This window comes from Dermacentor andersoni, chromosome 1 (genome assembly GCF_023375885.2).
Source record: "Dermacentor andersoni chromosome 1, qqDerAnde1_hic_scaffold, whole genome shotgun sequence".
Taxonomy (NCBI): Eukaryota; Metazoa; Arthropoda; class Arachnida; order Ixodida; family Ixodidae; genus Dermacentor; species Dermacentor andersoni.
Genome location: NC_092814.1, coordinates 291,284,801 through 291,307,565, shown reverse-complemented (window position 1 = coordinate 291,307,565; position 22,765 = coordinate 291,284,801). Strand labels below are relative to the sequence as shown.

Sequence of the window (22,765 nt, the reverse complement as noted above, 5' to 3'; positions counted from 1 at the left end):
AGTATTTAGGGAAAAGGCAGTTATAACATAAATTTACGTATTAAATATTATAAGGTTAATACTACATGTATTGCCATTACAATTCATGGCTACACATGAGAGTTTTGGCGACATTACAGTGGTAAATGCAGTACTACAATCTCGGCATATCGTGGCACGCATCGCCATGAGCAAACTTCTGAAAGCCTGCCCTGCTTCGTACTCATAATTATTCGTGGATCGAAGGAAACGGCCTGTGCCTTCCGATTTTCCTATTCTAATGAGATTGTCTGTACTTTTTCAAACGATTCCATTGGTGACGTATTGGATGCATAATTTTCATCAACTAGTGTTTTGCCACGCGAGATGTAGTCGCGCTTCAAGCGTGCGATTATAATTGATGTCACTGTCCATTGCTTTGGAATCGCATTTCAGCCTCGCCTTCGCGACCAAAGAATTGACCTTGCATCAGGCGTGCGGCGCACGGAACTTTCGAGCTCGGGCTGAGGCTGGACCCCAAAAATGTAGCAGTTTCCCCCGAAAGGTGAAGCACCCATTGCGACAGCAAATTAATAGACAGCTATACGAAGTAAGGATAGTAGTTTTATCGGCCGTATAAATTTGTAAACGTTCGCTTACTAAATAAATTTACAATGATATAATGCAAGCGCGACTGAACCCGGACGTAGAAAGAAGCAGACAGTCTGTTTGTGTCTGTTTCTTTGTACGTCCTCGTTCAGTCGCGCTTACACGTTCTGTCATGGATCCAAACAAGCTAGCTCGCCAACGTCTTTCAACTAAACAAGCACAGTGTCCCGCGCGCACCTGTAAACAGGAACAAATCTCGCTCTACGAGCGCGGAAACTCGCTGTCAAAATGCTGGAGTGAGGAATCGCGGCAGCAGGAAGGCGAGGAAGGCGGGCCGGATGTCCGCCCTCTCCTGTAGCGCGCAAGGCACGGGGGTGAGGCGAGGCGTTCTTCTTTGGCGGCTGCTGCTTACGGTGCTGCCGTGCGGGAGCCTATCTGGAAAGCGATCTGCCACGTGGCCAAAGTGCGCGCCCGCTCGGGCCTCATCTTCAAAGTGATCCCCGACGCTTGCCGGGTGCGCGTAGTGCCGATAGCTTGGCATGCCCTGTGCTTTCGACGTTTCGTTCGCTTTGAAGCGAGAGATGCAGGAAGGTCAATTCGGTCGCGGCTGCTGCCGTGATTCCTCACTCCAGCATTTTGATAGTGAGTTTCGATCCGCGCTCATCGAGCTACGATTTCTTCACGTTTAGCTGTGCGCGCGTGACACTGTGCTTGTTTAGTTGAATCACGTTGGCAGCGTGTTGGTTTGCATCCATGATAGAATTTATGAGAGCGACTGAAGGAGGATGCAGAAAGAAACAGACACAGAGAGCCAGCGCTGTCTCTGTGTGTCTGTTTCTTTCGGCGTCCTCCTTCAGTCACGCTTACATATTATATCATTGTTAATTTAGTTAGTAAGCGAATGTTTACAAGTTTATGGGGCCAATAAAACTACTTTCTTTATTCTTATAGCTATTTACTAATTTGCAATTGCCATCGGCGCTTCGCCTTTCGGGCGATACTGCGACTTATTTTAGACATTTCATTAACTACTGCTTTCGTGCTATGTTCGCTCACTGACTAACATAGCACAAACTAGGGTGAAACTCAGCCAAGTGGGAAACTCGCGGCTTCCATATTTTGCACCTATATGTAATGTAATACCAATATAGAATAGTGTAGTACATATATTCTATATTTACAGCCTCGGTCCGCATTGTTTGTTCCCTAAATTTCTTTCGCATTCTGCGGTAAATTTGCAAGGGCTTGGGCTAGAGTTTCTTGTACCTAGCTAACTATAGGACTTAAGTGTCCTCTCTGGTGCGCTCTGTTATGTATCGCTTTCGGTTTATCGCGTCAACCACAAAACAGAAATAAGCTGGCGAAAAAGAAAGCTATTCTTAACAGGTGGATGCAAATTCGCAGAATCATTCCTCGAACACTAGCTATGACTTTCCGTCAAAGAGTATGATGCTACCAAGACGCGCGGTGCCTTCTGGACACTACTTCGCTCCAGCGACACATCTTGCGCACGGCATCTCGCCTACGCCGTTACCGTCGCCTCTGAGCGTGCCACCTCTCACACTTGTAGCAAACCCAATCAGACTGTCTGGTCACCGAAAAAACAGTGATTACTTGGTGGTCGTCAGGCTAACGAGCCATTTGCTGAAGAAGTGGTTAAATGGGAACGAAAAGTCAACAATTTCGGGGCATGTTCTAATTATATTGTGTCTCATTTTCATTCGAAGACACTCATTAACAAGAAAGACCACTAAAATTTTCGTCTATTCAAAATGTTAAAACTACGTATCTGACCTGCTTAGTGCACTGGGGCCAAATTCAAAAAGTTTCTTTGTTGCTTTTTTTTTTGGTTCGTAAGTACTGTTTAGCAATGGCTGACTGCATTTGCCAAAGTTTTGAGGGATGGCACGATTGGTAGGGCTTTGATTTTACTAACAATTTTAGCGTAAGAACTTTTTTTCGATAAGGATTCTGCTTCTCAGTGCTACAAGCCAACTTTTCGTAGTAAATAACAATTCATTATTCTCTTAAACATGACATTCATACGACATTACCTTTTCCGCAGTCCACAGCTTTACTTGCTGCAATAAAGAGAAGCGACTCAATGTAGTGCGTGAGTAAAGTGCAGCTCTGCAAGCGCGCTCACTTAAGCTGTTTCAGAAGTAGTTACCTGGCACAGTTGAGCCGTGTGCACAATATATGAACCATGGAATGTTTGAGGTGACATCGGCTCGGTTCCATTTTTTAGTTGTGGCCGAGCCGCTTTTGAACACGCTTCTCCATGAATGCAAAGATGAAGAGGACGATGGCGAAGACGAGGTACAAAGCCGACATCATCCTGTACAGATTATCGTACGATCCCATGGTGTCCCGAAATAAACCTGCGTTTCAGGAAGTGGTATATGGAATAAAGGCTAACACAAGAATGCAGCTAGCACATATGAAAAAGGAAACTTCTGTACTGAACGACAATAATTTTTTTTCTCCGTTACTCTTTTTTAAACACAAACATTACAGATATAATAATGTTATTCCACGTGCGACGAATTTACACTCTGCTTCTACAGGGTGTCCCAGCTAGCTTTAGCCAGAGTTTAAAAACATTTGAATGCCACGTAGCCGGACAGAACGAAGGTAATGTTGTTTGCCGTCGCTTGGAGATACTCAAATTATTTTTATTCGAATTCCGTCTAATTACATAAGCAGTCCTAATTGCTCAAATTCTAAAATATTATAGTTAGATGAAGAGTGTCAATGAGAAAATTGTAGCACCATATGAAAAAATCCCTATACAGCTTTCTGTTCCTCAATACGTGGTACATAAAAGTGTTTTTCCGAACGTGAAACAAGCCCGCAAATGCACGTATATTGCCACGCGGCTGGCCGCTCGAGGCTCTTTGCGTGTATTTGCGGGCTTTTTTCACGCTCGGAAAAAAACTTTTTATGTAGCACATATTGAGGAACAGAAAGCTGCCTCGGGAGCTTTTTTATGTCGTGCTACAATTTTCACATTGAGAATTTTCATCTAATTCTAATATTTAAGAAGTTTATTAATTGTTAAGACGAATTCTCTAATTAGGCGGAATGAAAAAATAATTTGAGTATCTCCAAGCGACGGCAAACAACATTACCTTGGTTCTGTCCAGCTACGTGGCATTCACATATTTTTAAACTCTGGCTTAAGTTAGCTGGGACACCCTTCATATAGGGCCGTCGGCGTGATGCAGTAAAGAGCAGACTCCATAACAACCTAACAACAATGTATTACCCGCTCCTCAGCCAAGAAATATTGTAGGTGCAAAGTCACTTCATGCGTCACCCGCCGTGGTTGCTCAGTGGCTATGGTGTTAGGCTGCTGAGCACGAGGTCGCGGGATCGAATCCCGGCCACGGCGGCCGCATTTCGATGGGGGCGAAATGCGAAAACACCCGTGTACTTAGATTTAGGCGCACGTTAAAGAACCCCAGGTGGTCGAAATTTCCGGAGCCCTCCACTACGGCGTGCCTCATAATCAGAAAGTGGTTTTGGCACGTAAAACCCCATAATGTAATTTTAACTTCATGCGTCAATGAAGTGCGCTTGCCGCTATTATAGTCTTGTTTTAGAAAATGACAACATCGTGGCATAAGCAAAATGAGAACTAGGTGAAAACAGGAGACAACGTTTTAACAAGTGGACTTGTCTTTTTCCTCCACTTCTCTCCTTGTCAAAACGAGAACAAGGCTTTCACCTTGTTCTCGTTTTGTCCATCGTCTTGAATTTCGATCTCCCGTCTTTCCCCTGTTTACCATCGTGGCATGTTACTTATATCGCATTTACACAAATATTCATCATGTGCAAAATTGTTCGACGTCAGTGCGACAATTGTGTATACCTGAAAATGCATGTTAATGCGTCAATTTCCGCTATAGCTTCTTGATGTTTCAGTTATGTAGACCATTTCCGCGCTGTCTGCTGCGCAACTACGCTCATTTTATCGTTTTGTTCAACTCTTTCTCCTGTACTGACTTCACTTTCTGAATATTCTGGATACAGAAAAAACTCCCCTCCACATGAAGACTTTAGCAGAATATCTTCGCATTTTTCAGTAACAAACACGCGGGTGAATTCTTTAGCATATTTGCTTGAATACCGTACCACTGCAGATTCCCCCAAACTGAGATACCTCGTCTTTGCTGTTATGCATCAATATCGCTATAGTCAGTTCACCTGAGCACGTGAAGAAGCAAGCTCACCTATAAGTAATGACCCTCCGAAAGTGAACGGTATCAAGGTGATGCCGGCGAGACCCCAGCAGAAAGGTAGCATCTGAACGCCAAGATGATCACTCAACATCACAGGCTTCAACACCACCACGCACCCAGACGAAAAACCCATTGTCAAAGATGTCACCAAGACGTGACTGAAGCTGTGGATGTGCGGCATTACAGCCAGGGATACGGCAGCGACAGCCAGGCATAGCGCCAAGAGGACGCTACGACGAAGTCCCATGCTCTCCCAGAGAAGGGGTAATGATAGCCGTCCTACCAATTGAGCTACAGCTATGTACGTAATGATAGGTTCAGCCTGACTCCTTTCAGAACCTTTGTCTATGGCATAGTCTAACACGGTCATTTCAAAAGTGTCTGCAGTGTACTCGTTAGTCGTGAACGTGGCCAGGAAAAGATACAAAAGCGGATTTTTGAAGAGATTCCGAATATCGGTAGATACTACATTCGAACACAGACTTTTACGAACGGTACGCTCTTTCCTTTCTATCACAAAGGCATTGTTTTCGCGTGTACAGCAGCTATTGAAGTCTTCATTTTGCCGGTGTTCACCGGGAAGAGACAAACAAGATAAATATTTTCGACATTCCCCAGTGGCCACTGGCGTGATGGCGCGTGGGGCTTTCGGGTCCGAGCCATTGTCATCCTCTTCAAAGCTTTCCTTAGAACAACCCACCGAAGGAGAAGAAACGAAGCATGTATGGCTTGTTGGCTTGCTGGTGATACTTGTTTGCTCTGCTGTCGTAGCGTTGTGGGCATAAAGCCCAGTGGGAGGTTTGCAGGCACCTTCTTGCCGAGCTTCTCTTGAACTCATTCTTGTGGAAATGACTACCGGGGCTCCTTGATTCCGACATGTAACTATGGCGCTTTCCTCTACTGTACCATAACATGGACGAAAATTGTCTGCCAAGGCCTCACGACGTGTTTGTGAGCAGCAAAAGGTGACAGGTCGCGGATTGTTCATGAGCATGGCAAGAGGCAGAGTATGCAGCGTGATAGCTGAGAGCAGGAGGAGTGTACCGCTCAATTCGTACGCTCGGATGAGTGCCGACAGGGCCAGAGGAAAAGCGATTGGTGCCAACGTCATTCCGGTGTACTTGAAGCCACTTGCGGTACCCCTGTACTTATGGAAGTATACCATAGCGTAGATGGACAGTGATAGCACTATCATTCCATACCCTACACCTGAAAAGAGTAAAAAAGTGAATCAACATTACATGGTTGCAAGTGGGAGAAGGGCTTCGCAAAAACATAATTCTACCATTCTTTCTCGAGTGGTCAATAAAGACAGAGTAAACATAAAAAGAAGGGGGTTGAGTTGGTCAACACATGCAAGTATACTGTGGGGTTCCGCATATCTGCACTGCACACTGGCTGAAATAGATTGCAGTAAAACCATTCTTGTCTTTATACCAGGGTATCCGACAGGTCTAAGGGCAGACGCGAGGAACTGCTGGGAAGTGTGCAAGTCGGGAGCTCATTCTTCTGGAGATCTCAGTACAGAAGCGAAAAGCACTGCTCTTGAAGCCCCTCGATTCCTAGAGTATTTACACTGAATAACATTTTAAGGCTCACTTAGCTTGAGACAGACTGCTTATTTTTTATCTAAATGAAAATAAAAGACCGAGACGTCACTATATCTACATATAATATATATATACATATATATACATATATATATATATATATATATAATATATGTATATATGAAAAAAAAATCAACGTCCTAGGGCCAAACAACTACAGCACACAGAATCGTATACACACACAAACAGTTATAAAAGGCGAAGGCAAGTCACACCACACTGAGTCCGTACCCATGCGCGTATGCAGAGCCACGAACACACACATGAGGCCGCGATGCAGTGTGCGACGAACAGGCAAACAAATGAACAAATGAGGAATGCACACTAATTAAATTATGCATGGAGAGTGATATAACAGCCAAAAGTGAGCTTGAGCGCAGAATTCAAAACGACGGCTGTTGCAGCTTCGCAGCATTTTAACCTCTGCGTATGTTATTATCCGTAAGGATGCGTTTTGGTTCGCTGAGCCCTCTATCACTTGTTTTCTGCCTGCCAATAATAAGGCTGACCACCCGGTGCCGCGACTTTGGCTTGGAGTTCTGTCGCACGGAGGAATTTTGAGCGTAGTGCCCTTAGCCTATGCGGGAAGACTCGCATCAAGAGCATGTAAATGTTTTTAAGCTACAGCTTATCAATAGTTACTGCGTTGTTTTCTTTATAATATGAATAAACCTTAAAACATCCTACACAGCATAATTGCAGGAGAGGTGCGGGGGCACACGTGGAGAGACAAAATCTTTAGACAGAGATATTAGCAGCACGGCATTGCAAAAACAAATCTGGTGTACCGTCATGCTAGCTTATCGCAGCAGGTTTGAGAAGTCTATTTTGGAAGCAACAGCACAATGCATATAACAGGCTGTGCTGCAAGAGCCCTAGTGCAGAATAGCAGCTCTTCTTAACTGCTCGAAAGGCTGATTAGATTGGCTTTCGACTTAACTACGGTCTCGTCATACTATGTACTTTCAAAAGATTGTGTGGATGGTAATGTGTTTCGCCATTTCTCGTGGTCAGAGTATCATCACGTCTTGCTCTGGCCCGCGGGGCCATATTATTTTACTGTGTCGTTTACAGCCGATATAGGCACTATAGACGCGTACCGTCACGTTGCATAGCAACAGGAATATTATCGTTGCACTACGATTGTAAACTGCGATCCTAATATACGCATGTAAGTTCCCTCCTAGCTTCTGAAAAAGAAAAAAAGAAACGGCTTTTCTTTTTTTGCTAAGTGGGATACTTAATCTTGTAAATGATTCCTATTTCTAGCGCCAATTAAGCAAGGTTAATTAGTGTTCTAAGGTACGAATAAAGAAATTCTTGTAGGTTGCGAGACACCAGCAACAAGTAACCCGAAAAGACTGCCTTCGTCGCCAGAGGATGGAGACAGCAAAATAGACTACGAGGTAAAGATAGGGCTAGGGAAAGGGGATAAAGCGCAAGAAGCATGTGTACTTATAAAATAAAGCACGCTGAAGTGTCAACGGCGACCTCAGCAGCTACTTCACTTTCAAAACATTAAGTGGCAGTGTCAGCTGTGTCACCCCAAGGTATACGATGCCCAATGACGCCGATATACTCCAACCGCATTGCTTTCGACAGCCACAGCACGTCGAATGCGCAGTTAGACAACTCTCTAGAAAAAGCGTTCGGCTCACCGACAACGACGCCCAGAGTAATTGTCATCCAAACGGCGGTGGGTGCGAAGGCCGAGGCTACTAGTCCTGTGAAGTTGAGTAGACACCCTGAGACAGCAATCTGGTAAGTTGATAGCTTCTTCTGGAGTAAGGTGACGAGCAGACCTGGGCATTGCGGCAAGAAATGGTTGTGCGCTGCCAAATCAGTTAAGAATATTGCGCATGATGCACTGCAGAATGATCTGGATAGTCATCGTTATTAAATAAATTTATAGGATGTGTGTTTTAGTTTCTTCATTGGCATGCAATCCATCAATTCTTTCAATAGCGGCCTTGCAATCAGCACCACTTTAAACTTCGAAGCACCTGCACTCTGCATCGGTCATTTATACCTCTGGCACAGTATTGGAGTTAATACTATCTGCTTCAGGAAGTAACTTGGTCCATGTGCAGCAACTGCTCTTCCAAAAACTGAGCTTGTAGATGGTAAAGCCTTAATGAAGACAACAACAACGTGAGTCCTACAAACATTAAAGCCGCGCAGCCATTATGTTGACGTGCATGAGAAAGTTTTGGACAAACCGGAAGGCATATATGCCAGTAACAGGACGAAGCGACTCGTTGTCTTCCTTTGGTGTGTCTGTATATTGTCTTGAAAGTACAGAAACTTCCACTTTAATCTATTTTGGGGGTAGTGCAGAATATTTTAGGCGCTATACGTCATATTTGCCACTAAAGCTGTGCGTATGTGTGCATCACGTTTGCTACGTTTTGTTGCTGTTGCGAGCCCTTCACGTGTGCCATTAGTTGGTGAATGGCCTGGTGCACATCTGGCAGCGTCTGCTTTAGGCGTTCCGGCTAGCATTCACTATGCAATGTACTTAGTTGCAGGACCTAGGGTTTCATAAGTTCTGTGCTCATTTGCTGGACTCGAATGAGGATATTCGCTTTGCTGCTTACGGTGTTCTAGAAGGCTCCTCAATATAGGAGTGAGGAACAGCTAATCAACTAGAATTCAAAGACAATACCTAAAGCAGTGGAGATACTTCAGCAGCTAATTCAAAGAGTAGATTCAACATTGCATAACTCTGCTCCATGAACATTCTCTTTGTAGCATCGACTTGTTTTGCCCGTTGGTGGAACTAAATAATTGAGCAACGCCAATGGAAGACAAGAGAAGAGGCGAAATTTACGGAGTGCTCCTTGTGTTTCTCGTGCGATGTATTTTTCTTTGTATACTTGCACAATTGATGACACAGCTTTGTGAAAATAAACAGTGAATGAATTAAACGAGAGTTTTGCTTCTATTCCTCAGTAAATTGATAAAAGTTTCACTCTGTTCTTTCCTAGCCCTGTCGCTATTCGATTAAGCATTAATACGTAACTTTCTTTCTTCTTCAAACAATAGCTTCAATTGTTCCTCGGGAAAATTATAAATAGAGTGTTCGAAAATGTACTCAACATTACGACTGGAAGACCGCCGAGTCAAATAGCATTGAAATCAAATCAAACGGCAAATGAAACGTTAATAATAATAATAATAATAATAATAATAATTTGTTCTGTCCACTGTAGGACGAAGGCCTCTCCCTACGATCTCCAATTACTCCTGACCGGCACCAACCGATTCCAACTTGCGCCTGCAAATTTCCTAATTACATAATGTTTAAGAACAGCGCAAAGACTTGCACCGAACAACAGAATAGAGAATGCGAAACACACAGTGCCGTGTGTGTCCCATTCTTTGTTCTGTTGTCCGGTGTACGTCTTTACGCTATCTTTAAACATGATGGAAAACCACCAATTCGCCCAATCTGCCGTGCTTCTTCCAAATTACATCACCGCACCTAATTTTATAGCGTCCTCGAATGCGCTTTCCTTAGCCGCCGTGATTGCTTAGTGGCTATGGGGTTGGTCTGCTGAGCACGAGGACGCGGGATCAAATCCCAGCCACGGCGGCCACATTTCGATGGGGGCGAAATGCGAAAACACCCGTGTACTTAGATTTAGGTGCACGTTAAGGAACCCTAGGTGGCCCATATTTCCAGAGTCCCCACTACGGCGTGCCTCATAATCAGATCATGGCCCATATTAAAAAAAAATAATAAAAGAAATGCGCTTCCCTTCTTTTGGCACCCATTCTGTAACTCTAATGGTCCACCGGTTATCCGTCCTACGCGTTACATGACCTGATCAGCTCCATTTTCTTTTCTCCTAATACCAATTAGAATATCGTCCATACCCGTTTGTTATCTGATCCAAACCGCTCTCGTTCTGTCTTTTACTGTTGTGCCTAGCATTCTTCGTTCCATCGCTCCTTGCGCGGTCTTGAACTTGTTTTGAACCTTCTTTGTTAGCCTCCAAGTTTCCATCCCATATGTCAGCACCGGTAAAAATCGCTGATTGTACATCTTTCTTTTCAATGATAATGGTAAGCTTCCAGACAGCACCTGATAGTGTCTACCGCATGCACTGCAACCAAGTTTTATTCTTCTGTTAATTTGCTTCTCAGGATCAGGGTCCCCTGTGACTAATAGGGCTAGATAAACGTACTCCTTTACAGAGTCTAGAGGTTGACTGGCGATGCTGAACGCTTGTTCCCTTGCCAGGTTCTTGATCATTATCTTTGTCTTCTGCATAATAATAATGAACCCCACTCGTACACTCTCTCTGTTAAGGTCCTCAATCATTCGTTGCAAGTCGTCCCCAGTGTCGCCGAACAGCACAATGTCATCTGTAAACCGGAGGTTGTTGAGATATTCGCCGTTGACCCTCACCTCTAAGCCTTCCCAGTTTAATAGCTTGAACACTTCTCCCAAGCACGCAGTGAATAGCATTGTGGAGATTGAATCTCCTTGCGCTGACCCCTTTCTTTATAGGTATCTTTCTACTTTTCTTCTACAGAACCAAGGTAGCTGTGGAATCGTTGCAGATATTTCCCAAGATATGGAGGAATGCCTCTTGCACTCCTTGATTGCGTAATGCCTATATGACTGCTGGTATGTCTACTAAATCAAATACGTTTTCATAATCTATGAAGGCCACTTAGAGAGGCCGATTGTACTCTGCAGATTTCTCGATTACCTGATTGATGACATGGATGTGATCCACTGTAGAATATCCCTTCCTGAAGCCAGCCTGTTCTCTTGGTTGACTGAAGTGTTGCCCTTATTCTATTGGAAATGATCTTGGTGAATATGTTCTACAATACTGAAAGCAAACAAATGGGCTTATTATTTTTCAATTCTTTAATGTCTCCATCTCGTCGATTAGTATTATGTTGGGATTATTCCAGTTCTTTGGTACATTTGAAATCTTGAGGCATTGCGTATGAGGGGCCGCATGCTTTTAAATCATCATATCTCCTCCGTGCTTGATTAAACCAAGTTATATTGCATCTTCACCGGCCGGTTTTACCCCGGTCATGTCTTGCAATGCCCTTCTAACCTCATGGTTAGTTATAGGAGGAGCCTCTGTATCCTGTTCTTTACTATTTTGAATGAAGGTCGCGTAAATGCTCTGAGTACTGGACAGGTATAGAAGCGGAATTGTTCCACTGCTTTTACTATATCTTTTAAATTGCTTATGATATTACCATGCTTATCTTGCAGTGCATACATCTTGGCTTGTCCTATGCCAAGTTTTCTTCTCAGTGATTTGAAGCTGCGTGCATGTTTTACGGCTTCCTGGGTCTTTCTAACGTTATTAATTTCGCGTCCGCGTTAAGCCGGACTGCATCCGCGCCTTCAGCTAGGCCGCCCCAACGCGATTTTCGAGCGGAGGTAGAACGCATCGAGGCTCTGCTGTTGAACGTAGACCACCGGAGAAAGAAAACCGGCTGGGCTGCGAGAGTACTTCGCAAATAAACGAACATGGTGGGCGCGCAACGGCGTTGGCACAGTGCACGAAGCAGGCAGCAAAGTATTCTAGCTTTATGGCTAGCAGACATGCGAGACCTATACGGAAGCACGGAAGCGGTATACAAGCAAGGGAGTAAGACTGCTTCTCTACAGTCTGCATAGTACGTCACTTTCGGAGAGTTGTTATGGCGGCGTTTTTTTTTTCAGTTTCAGCATGAAAAACATCGATTTTTGCGCGCAATTTGTGAAGCGCACACTCTTATTTCAAATGCAAAATTTTCCACAGAGGTATCTGTATACGTCTAAATGAAGTACAAGGGGGCGTTTTACGCGGTCCATATTTCGTTGCAGTTGGACTTTAACAAAGATTAAAATTAAATAGCCGTAGTCAATTACACGAAAATAAACTGCTCGAAGCTCGAACTCGAAGCCACAAGTGTTTTCAGAATATGCTTAAGAAAGCATGAAATATACATAAGAACAGCGAGGAATTACGACCATGGTAGCCCAACGCCCCCTCTAACCTAAGAACATCTTGTATGCCTCCAATTTTCTAGACACTCACGCGCAGATATTTGCCGGTAATACCAGAATAATAATAGTGAGTAGTTGAGGGAAGTTTATTAACCTCAAAACATTCAGCCTCTTCCCCTAGTTAACAAAGCTAAAAAGCTCCCTTCTATGGGCGTGTTTGCTTAAATATCGTATTTCCAAAATAAAAAAAAAAGGCTATGGCTGAAGTTAGATCCGACCCAATCTTTATACTCTTTTAAAGATACGTTAGGCAGATGCCGCGGTAAATTCTATTATTTTTAATTGGAACTATCTCCAGTATACCTCATTGGTTATGGCATGCTTTACGTTAAGATACATCGGGCATAAGCGCACAAAAGAGCTAAATGTGCCCTTCCTTCGCGTCAACGTCCCTGTTGTGTGTGCTGCGGTGGAGCGCGCCAGAGTGAGCGTAGTGGGTGCAGAATGCTGTGCTCGTCAGTGCTGTGCTATCTGCCCTATCCGCTTCCACAGGGTTAGTGCGCGCCTTCAGGGAAAGAAAAACGCATTCCATTCGGCGCCTCTCGACGCAATAGTATGACAACCTGTTCCTCTCGAAAATGGAGCAATAATCCAATTACGCTCCGCTACCAATCGTCTTGAGTGATTGGTAGAAATGCGTCCGCGTTGCAGCTGTTGTTCTTATATTGCGCAGATACGAAGATATTGATGTCAAACAAGCGAGACACAAATTAACAGAAACGTTGGCTAATACCAGGCAGCGAAGCGCTACTCTTAAGTGGACAGTTTCCTCCGCCTGACCGCTCTTCACCTTACACTGAGACTTAGACTTAGCTTGTATTGAGACTTAGTCCCTCACAAGCAGTTCCTTCTTGATGCTTCTTCAAGAAGCCATGCTTTAATCAAACGGTTACGCAGACCGCTAATAAATACTTGGAAATTGGTAGCAGGTGTATCTCGCATTGTATGAGATCCGTTGCTTTTGCATGCGTTTAAAAGAATACTCGGCCGTCTCCGTATGAACTTATGCTGCTTCGTCCACCTAGAGTACCGTATGGTGCAGGTAGGGTACTGCGCAAGAGGTGAAGGAGAATGCACGCGCAGTAGCGCACTTCGATGGAAATCAGTACCAGCACGGCTAAGCGCTCGTTTCCTTACCAAAATGCACGTGCAGGAGTGGCTGAAAGCGTTCAATACGTTATAGTTCAAATGTAACAGTAGAATGCACATAATGTGTTGAAGTACTGGCCTTCGGAAACGCAGAAATGAAACACAATTGCGAGATGTAAACCGAAATAGTTGGGAGTCAGTGGTCAATATTACGAGTACGGAAAAAGAGCGCAAATAGCCCGTTCTGGTGCGTTGTGCTGGGATTTAGTTTGGTATTTCTCTGCGTCAGTTTGCCTTAAACCTGACAAGGGCAAGACGACAGCAAGCAGTGCGTCCTCACTGCTGCCCGACAGGCCACAGCAAACGGATCGTCGGGTCATCCGTTTCAGTTTATTGCGCTGTTTTCACAGGTGCCAGAGAGCACATGTAAACACAGCGAAATAAACGGACTGTAAAAGCAATGCAATAAAGTAACTTAAAAGTATATGACTCGACAGTACAACAGATGTGGCTGTTCGAGTTTTAGTGAGGACGCACTGCTTCCTGTCATCTTGTCACCGTCAAATGTAAGTGGCGAAAAAGGTATTTGCCATGTCAGCCGAACTGTCACAGAGCGAAAAAAACAAAACAAGAAAGGCAAAACAATAAGCGTAATATGGTATCGAAGCCTTATACCCTTGCCAAGCAATAGGAGACTCTACCGCAATGCTAACAGTTTATGTTCCTATGAATGGTATTTATTATATTAACCTGCAAAAGCAACAGCACCTTGTTAGCAAGCAAGTTACATTATTGACAGACCAAATAACACAATAAAACAATCACTAAATGTGCATAGTTCCGTATGGCGGGCACAATGACGGTTACACACGCACATGCAGAAGAGGCAACATCACATGCACTGTTCATATTTTCAGTGTAAATTACTTGACTGCAATGCGCATCCAGCGTTTGAAGGATGGTAAAAATAAGCACCTCTCCCAAATGGAGTACCTGCTTGGTCAAATGTCACCTTCATCCCAAATATGTTTCAGGCGTACATCCAATAGAATGAAATGCCGCCTTGAATAAACCACCAGTTCAGCGTGGTATAGTCCATCATTTGCACTTTCGACAAACTGTGCATTCCCATGAGAAAAAAAAAAATGTCGGAAGGTACTATCGCGCTCAGTATGAGCTACACCGCGCGAGCGCGTGGCCGTGCGCTCCGCCTGGTCGTACAGTAGCCCCGATAGTGGCGTGTTTTCGAGCTATCTGGAGAGGGTGTAGCTGTTCCAGCAAGCGCGCTGGAACCCCTCGTCCCCGCTTATCTGGAGGACACCTTATCTGTTTCTTGTTCACTTTGATTTCGCTGAAGCAGAAACTGCAAGATCATGCAGCGCTTCTGCCACCGACCAGACGTGGCGTGTGAAGGTTATCAAAGACAGCGCTTTTTTCGTCCAAGAAGGGCTGTGCGTTTAGACATGATTTTAGCACTGATAATGCGCCTCAGCGTCCAGCGTAAAGGCGGAAGCAGCCACGACGTGGGCCATGCATTGTTTTCGACAGAGCGTTAGCATAGCCCCGGTACTAATGCGGCAACGCGTTGCCATTGCTGCCACCGCCGTTCTTTGTACTATAGCAACATTTCACATTTGGCAGGAGCAGCCTACTCCTGGGGCCGTGCGTCGTTTTCATAAACTTACCACCGTGCGTGATGGCTCCAGAACACACCACACCTTCTTAAGATGCATTAAATGGTTCTGAAATTTTAGAGTGCACTATCACTATGGCCCCAAACCCCGATTTCGCCGATCATTACCGGTATTACCAGTATACACTAATTTCCAGTCAGCTCATCCAGAGTATACTTTTCCTAGATACATAAACGCAAGGTGATATGCAGGTTATTTTTGTCTAGGGTACTTAATTGCCTTTCCGAAAAGTCGTGTGGTTTGGTTTGGTTTATGGGGTTTAACGTCCCAATGCGACTCAGGCTGAGAGATGCCGTAGTCAAGAGCTCCGGAAATTTCGACCACCTGGGGTTCTTTAACGTGCACTGACATGAAAGAGTCATGTGATCGGTCAAAGATACATTCAGCCCGAATAAAAAAAAAATGGTTCGCACTAAGACAGCTTGCGTGCTGTATATGCTAAAACCTGAGATAAATTAAGAAGTCGATGATTGTTGGGCACCCGGGACATTTTGCGAGCTGACGAACGTATTCCTTTTTATCAATCTGACACACCAGATAACACCCACTGTGCGGACCGACGCGGGCCCGATTAGGAAGTTTGGGCGTCCACCTACGGCTACAGTTATCATTTTCGAAACAGATATCAACACCAATCTAAACGAGGGTGAAGGGGAAAGCAAGCAAGTGGAGGTGATGCGAGCTTACTGGAACAGCTACACCCTCTCTAGATAGCTCGAAAACACGCCACTATCGGGGCTACTGTACGACCAGGCCGAGCGCACGGCCACGCGCTCGCGCGGTGTAGCTCATACTGAGCGCGATAGTACGTTTTCAGCTCAGGTTGGCAGCAGGTACATTATTGCACAGTATGAGGATAGATATCCAATCTTCTCTTTAGAGTCCATTGGATAACATCCGAAAACAGAATGGCGTGTTTACAGCTTAAAAATATTGCTCAGTTGTCTCAGGAATATCACAAGAACGGAAGCTAACAGATGACACAGAGACCAGTCTTTTTCTGTATCCATATTTTTACCGGTACTGTTTCACCATGAAGTTTATAAAAGAACGTTTTGCAGCGAGTAGATAGACTTATACATTTTGCTAACATGCTTCAATAAATTATTGCCTGGCCAATCAGTGCATAGTGATCAGTAAAAAGGAGATGGAAAAATGCATCCATAATATTTTTTGTATACATAATATATTATTCCAAACAACACTCGGCACAAGTACTAAGTGGGAAACTGAACTGTTCAGAAACGCACCACAACGTAAACTTGATTTGTGAACCCTTACAAGCACGAATGTGAAGAAAGATGTGAAGAAACGACTAAGTTTCGTAAAATATTAAAGTCTAACCTGGGTGAATGATCAGACTATTGGATGCGAAGTATCGCGAAGAAAGAAAGAAAAAGAACATTTGCCGCAAGTAGAGATGCGCTAAGCCATGCTGGCCCGCACTAACTGGCTTGAAACAGGATGCACAAAAGTCCACTCGTGGGCTCAAAAAAGCACAATAGCAAAATGTGCACAAATTCGATGAAAGCATTGTGTGCGAAGCCTGGCACAGTGAATCCCCGGCACTACTTAGTACATTTTTGTTGCCAAAAGCTTTTGCATGCTTCAGCTTTTCTGAAAATAGAAAGGTTGTGCGAAAAAAATTCCACTGAGCGTAACTGTTAAGGGTCGAAACTCTTTCGTTCGAATAGTTGGCTTAAGGTAAACGCGCCTAATGGCACGCCAAGGTACTTCAGTGGAACACGGTTCCATGTTATGCCATCGGGCAAGTCCCTCTTTACTTATAATAATAAGCACTGACTGCAAACTGTGATGGTTTCTACCGCATAATTTTTGTTGATTTCGATGTTTCGGAATATCAGTTCGTGTACATTTTACGTAAGTTCTACTCTAACTTTTTATCTATAGCCTATTTAACGCCTATAACCACTCCTAAACAAATCATATGTTAAATAAGCGAGCTCTCGCCCTAGCTGGAGCTCAGTAATATCGTTGCGGGTAAATTTTCGTTGTTCGCGCAGAATCCTACTCAGTACATTTGAAGATGGCGAGCTATGCTCGTGTGAGGAACAGCTCCGTACGTATTCAAACCGCTATACTCTCAAGGTAGCTTGAAGCTCCGCGAGATGCTACTTCCTGGAGAAGTTCTCTCATATGGTATCTGCCGCATACTTACAAAGTATAACGGGGACGTTGGACGCACCCAGAAATAAGTATTAAGCGATTCGTTGGGCGTATCTTTAATAATGTTCGCGCGTACGTCTGACGTATCTGTGTCCATTTCCTTCTTATCTTTCTACATCCCACAACGCCTCTCCCTCCCCCCCCCCCCCCCGAGCCGTCCCCCCTGTGTGGTAGCAAACCGAATTCTAATTCCGGTTAACCTCTTTGCCTTTCCTCTCTTTCATCCCTCTCTCTAGGCACTAAAAAAAAGTCATTCTTAGATTACGCGTTCATTTCTGATTTCCCATGTGGGTAGAAGATATAGACAAGCTCTGGCCGCGTCGCAACCGTCTGTGCACTTTGCTGCGAGATAACATTCTATGTTGATTTTTTGTAGTCATTCTGTGAGATCTGGAAGAAACTTTGTTGCAACATGTAAATGCAAAGTCGGTAAACATTTAACGCTTATGGAAATAAACTTGTAAAGAACCAAGCTTTTATTAGGGATCCCAAAATTCGCGTCATTCATTGTAACACGTGTGTTTCCCCTGTGCAGACCAACGAAGACGGCGTTATAACAGTACGAATCACTCGCTTTTCGCAATATATGCTTTGCTGTTATGTGAATCAAGAACGCCGAAGTTCACGCAAGAAACAATCAAGGAATAAATTTTGCAGTTGTGCGTGCCAAAACCGCAATTCGGCTACACGTGCAGCGGGACTCCGGAATCGCCTTGACAACGTAGGGTTTTTTATCGCGCACCCAATGCGCGGTGCGCGGAAATTTTTGTATTCCGACTTCATCGAAACCACGTCCGCGCTTGGATCTCGTGCCTTGGGGCTTAGCTGAATGTTCACGCACTTTTGTGGGCAACGGATATAGTGAAATCAAATGAAATGATCTTAATGTGTTAGCATTCAGAAAGTTAAACGTGCCAATACAAGTGTACAAAAGAGAGTATCTAAATTGAATATTCCGCCGGGACTCTCAGTCGCAAGAACTTTGGTGTGTGAAATTGTAGAACATAGTCGGGAGCATATTACTGTGGGCAGTCATACATTATACACTTGATATTTGACTGCATACAAGAGTGTATTCGCATTGAAGCACTACTCAGTGTTTGATTGCATTCATAATTTAAGTCTGTAAATTTCTGCTCCTCCACAATTTTGAATGAATAATCTTTTAAATTATATAATTACAGGCGTTAATTTCTGGCTTCACTTTCTTGTACGACGAACAAAAACAGTTAATAGCTGATAGCGTTTATCTAAAATTGTACCAGCGATTTATATTTAACCGACATACAATTTTGAACATAGCAGTAGAGCAAAACCTAATATCTATATTTTTTTAAATACGCAAACTAGAGTAGTGCTCCGCAGGGTAACACATTCAAAAATCTAAAAATATGTTATAAGGGTAAACAAGCGTACGTAGGGAAGACGCGTCTGGGGGGCCAATGATCTTGCGAGTTAAGCACTTGAGATTAAAGAGAGAGGAAAAAGATAAATCAAAGGCAGGGAAGTTAACCAGGACTGAGCCTGGTTGACTACCCTGCACTGAAGAAAGAAGAAAAAGGGGGAGGGGAGACTTAGCGAAAAGAAAGTCCACTTGCAGAGGTCTAGACAGACAAAGACAGGTTCAGACAAAGAGACACAATCTCTCCAATGCTATTCACTGTGTGCTTGGAAGAAGTGTTCAAGCTATTAAACTGGGCAAGTTTAGGAGTGAGCACCGACGGCGAATACCTCAGCAACCTTCGGCTTACCGATCATCATCATCATCGTCGTCGTCGTCATCATCATCATCATCATCAGTCTGGCTACGCCCACTGCAAGGGCAAAGGCCTCTCCCATACTTCTCCAACTACCCCGGTCATGTACTAATTGTTGCCATGTTGTCCCTGCAAACTTCTTAATCTCATCCGCCCACCTAACTTTCTGCACCCAGTTCTGTAAGCGAGTGTTTGAAGACGCTCAATACAGGGCTCTTAGGTAGCAAGCCCGAGTCTGGCTACCGCTTTCGGACGGTGTGGTCCAGGTTGGCGTTCGCACACGCCAAATGGTTTCGGTATAGGTCGGCCAATAATTCGAAAACAAAGAAGGCACGGCCGGTGCCAAATTCGCAACCGCCCGTAATCAGCTTGGAACACATCTCAGTGACTTCTAATTGAGGCGGAGTGTGCGCATCATCGGTGTAAGGGGTATTAAGCCTCGCTCCTGGCTCTCGCTTCCAAGGCGCGAGCGGTTCCAATAAACTGGTTCCATCAGCATGTACGGAAACGATACCTAACTTTCTGCCGCCCCCGCTACGCTTCCGTTCCCTTGGAATCCAGTCCGTAACCCTTAAAGGGACACTAAAGGTTACTATTAAGTCAACGTGGACTGTTGAAATACCATCCCAAAAACCTCCAAACGCTTGTTTCGTGCCAAGGAGAAACCTATTTTAAGAGAAAATGCGTCCTGAAGCGTCCGCGTACCTCTAGCGCAGTTCAAATCGCCCGCCCTCCGATCGAGGAGTACTGACATCATGGTCTCTTAGTGACGTTGCGCCATCGGTGAGTAGAACGGCGTCCGCAGACGGCGCTACGGCTTTTCTGCGCAAAACGCGAACGCGCGGCCAGAAACAGAGCCAAGACAGAGCCGACAGCAGTGCGAAAGCGGGACTATGGTGGCTGGCGGAAGGAGAAACGCGCGACCATGAGCTGGTACTTCATTCTATGACACAAACTTCGACGCTCGTCGCACTGGACCCTGACAACGACAGATTGACTCTCGATGCTGGGCTCAACTTCAGCGATTTGAGCACTGACGAGCGCGACCTGCTGCTGAGGGCTCGCGCTGCCGGCGTCGTTGCGTACTACGACGGCGGCCTCGACACCGGCTCTCCGGAGTGGGAAAGCAACGAGGGCTTCCCACGACATCACATGGACGTGGCATTCTCGCTGCTTGTTCCAAATGAAAGTTTCGCGAGCCAGCAGAACCTGTACAGCACGACGCGATAACGAAACTATTGAAACTCCAAAGCGTGCGCGGCGCAGAGTCGAGCGAAAACGAAACCTTTCGACCACCTAACTACTGAAGGGTAACGTCAAAATGCTATTTTTTCTTAGAATCGAATAGACGTAGACAAGTAGCATTTTCTTCCGTCTTATAATCGAATGAAATGATATTTTTAATACGAGTAGTTGAGTATTAGTAACACAAATTATGAGGAGTGCTTTCGTCATCGGGCTAGTACCGGAATGTCGCTGGGGGGTCTCAAATCGTGTCATGCATTTACCTCAATTTCTCGGTTACTAAAGCTCTGTTCGCGATTATATTGACGCCTTAGACGTTCTAGAACATTGCTCTACCACTTTAACTTGACTTTCTGGTAACCTTTAGTGTCCCTTTAAGGACCATCGGTTATCTTCCCTCCTCATTACATGTCCTGCTCATCGGCTTTTAGATGACATTGTTCTATTCAGCAACACTGCGGACGAGTTACAACAAATGATTCAGGACCTTAACACGGAGGGTGTAAGAGTGGTGCTGAAGATTAATATGCAGAAGACAAAGATAATGATAAATAACCGGGCAAGGGAACAAAAGCTCATGATCGCAAATCAGCCTCTAGAGTCTGTGAAGGAGTACGTTTACCTAGTCAACTAATCACAGGGAACCCTGACCATGAGAAGGAAATTCGCAGAAGAATATAAAGGGATTGGATCGCATACTGCAGACATCGTGAGCTCCTGACTGGGAGCTTACCGTTATTATTGAAAAGAAAAATATACAATCAGCGCATTTTACCGGGGCTGACATATGGCGCAGAGCCTTACGAGGAGACTGACTACGAGGAGACTGATGAAGAAGCTTGAGAACAAGTTAAGGACCGCGCAAAGAGCGATGGAACGAAAAATGCTAGGCAGATCTTATTTAAAAGACAGAAAGGGAGCGGTTTGGATCAGAGAGCAAACGGGTATAGATGATATTGTAATAGATATTAAGAGAAACAAATAGTGCTGGGCAGGTCATGTAATGCGCAGATTAGATAACCGTTGGACCATTAGGGTGACAGAATGAGTACCAAGAGAAGGGAAGCGCAGTAGAGGACGGCAGAAGACTAGGTGGTGCGACGAAATTAGGAAATTTGCGGGTTCTAGCTAGTTGGAATTGGTTGGCGCAGGACAGGGGTAATTGGCGATCGCAGGGAGAGGCCTTCGTCCTGCCGTGGACATAACTAGGCTGCTGCAGCTGCTGCTGATGATGATTTGCTGTAGTTTAGGCGTTTTATTTGCGTCGCTCAGTACAAAAGATCAATGTGAGTGATTTCGAGAAACGTGCCATTGAATTTATCGCTGCTACAAAATATTAGATAAAAGCTTTAAGCATAGTATGATGCGTCCAAGGGCATGTAAATATATTAATGTAGGAGGTAGTTGTCAGATAAGTTGTCATGCGTTTGACTACGACAATAAGAGAATGCCGTTGGGAGCAACACGTCGTCCTCAAACGAGACGCAGCGAAGCGCAGTAGCTATACTGAGTTCTTCAACTGCAACATCTAGCAGCCCTTGCGGTAGCAATATGACGGTCGAACTGCAGGCGAGAAAGTTCGATTTCAATGTGCTCGAACATGAAACAGCAGCTATAGAAAGGGAGACAATTGCGTACCAGTCAAATGCCCCATCAGTGAGTGTATGGTTATCGGCCAACTGGCTGTCTGGCGGCTTGCACCGAACTGGTCCATAAATGCCACGTAGAACAGGCCACTGTTCTTGTTGATCATCGAAGCGAGCATAGCCAACAGCGCCGACAATGGCAGCAGCGTCCAGCAGCTGTCGACCACGACGTTCTTGTGCCCCATAACTTCTCCAGCCATGGCGCACTGAGAGCGGCGGTAGCCTGCGGGTTAACACCGATCCGCTTTAGACTAGACACAGAAATATGGTCTGTTTTAATTTTTTTTAGATTTAATGTCTAGCTTTAATTAATTCGGTTGCTAGGGGTGGATGAAGTACAACGAGTGGGCATCTACAGCAAATGTCTAAGAGGTAGACTCGGCGCACGTGCGTATAGCTTTCTTATTGGTAGACGCTTTCTTGAACAAGCAGTTAAAGGGTGTCGCGATTTGTTTGTGTTGAGAAGGAATGAACTATGTTTTGGCGTCCTGCCTTGCCAAGTATCCGCTTACAGTGGTTTCCGTTCCTGACGAGGTCACAGGCTGATTTTGCATAAACATATAAATCATCGTTAAGGACAGAGCCATACAGCTTTGTCAAAAAGTAAAGTATTTAGTGGAAATGCTTTTTACCGTGTTTCGGGCCTTTAAAGAATGAATGCTCATCCCACAATTCCTCTTATCAGCCAGCGCGGG

General features: G+C 44.7%; 1 protein-coding gene across 1 annotated transcript; it reads right to left on the bottom strand.

Moving 5' to 3' along the window:
* Positions 1-2,811: 2,811 nt before the first annotated feature.
* On the bottom strand, positions 2,812-22,270 carry LOC140218947 (monocarboxylate transporter 9-like). The gene is made up of 4 exons (XM_072288661.1): positions 22,105-22,270; positions 8,080-8,223; positions 5,754-6,020; positions 2,812-2,948 (listed from the first exon to the last, which is right to left on the bottom strand). The coding sequence occupies exons 1-4, from the start codon at positions 22,268-22,270 to the stop codon at positions 2,812-2,814; spliced, it is 714 nt and encodes a 237-aa protein (XP_072144762.1).
* Between the last annotated feature and the right edge of the window lie 495 nt (positions 22,271-22,765).

Excerpts from the sequence above, each read along its gene's own strand:
- LOC140218947 (XM_072288661.1), bottom strand. The coding sequence starts at position 22,270 with ATGGCTGGAGAAGTTATGGGGCACAAGAACGTCGTGGTCGACAGCTGC. Across the intron at positions 8,224-22,104 it reads TGCAAGCCGCCAGACAGCCA|GTCTGCTCGTCACCTTACTC; the intron begins GTTGGCCGATAA and ends CGCAATGCCCAG. Across the intron at positions 6,021-8,079 it reads TACTCTGGGCGTCGTTGTCG|GTGTAGGGTATGGAATGATA; the intron begins GTGAGCCGAACG and ends TACTCTTTTCAG.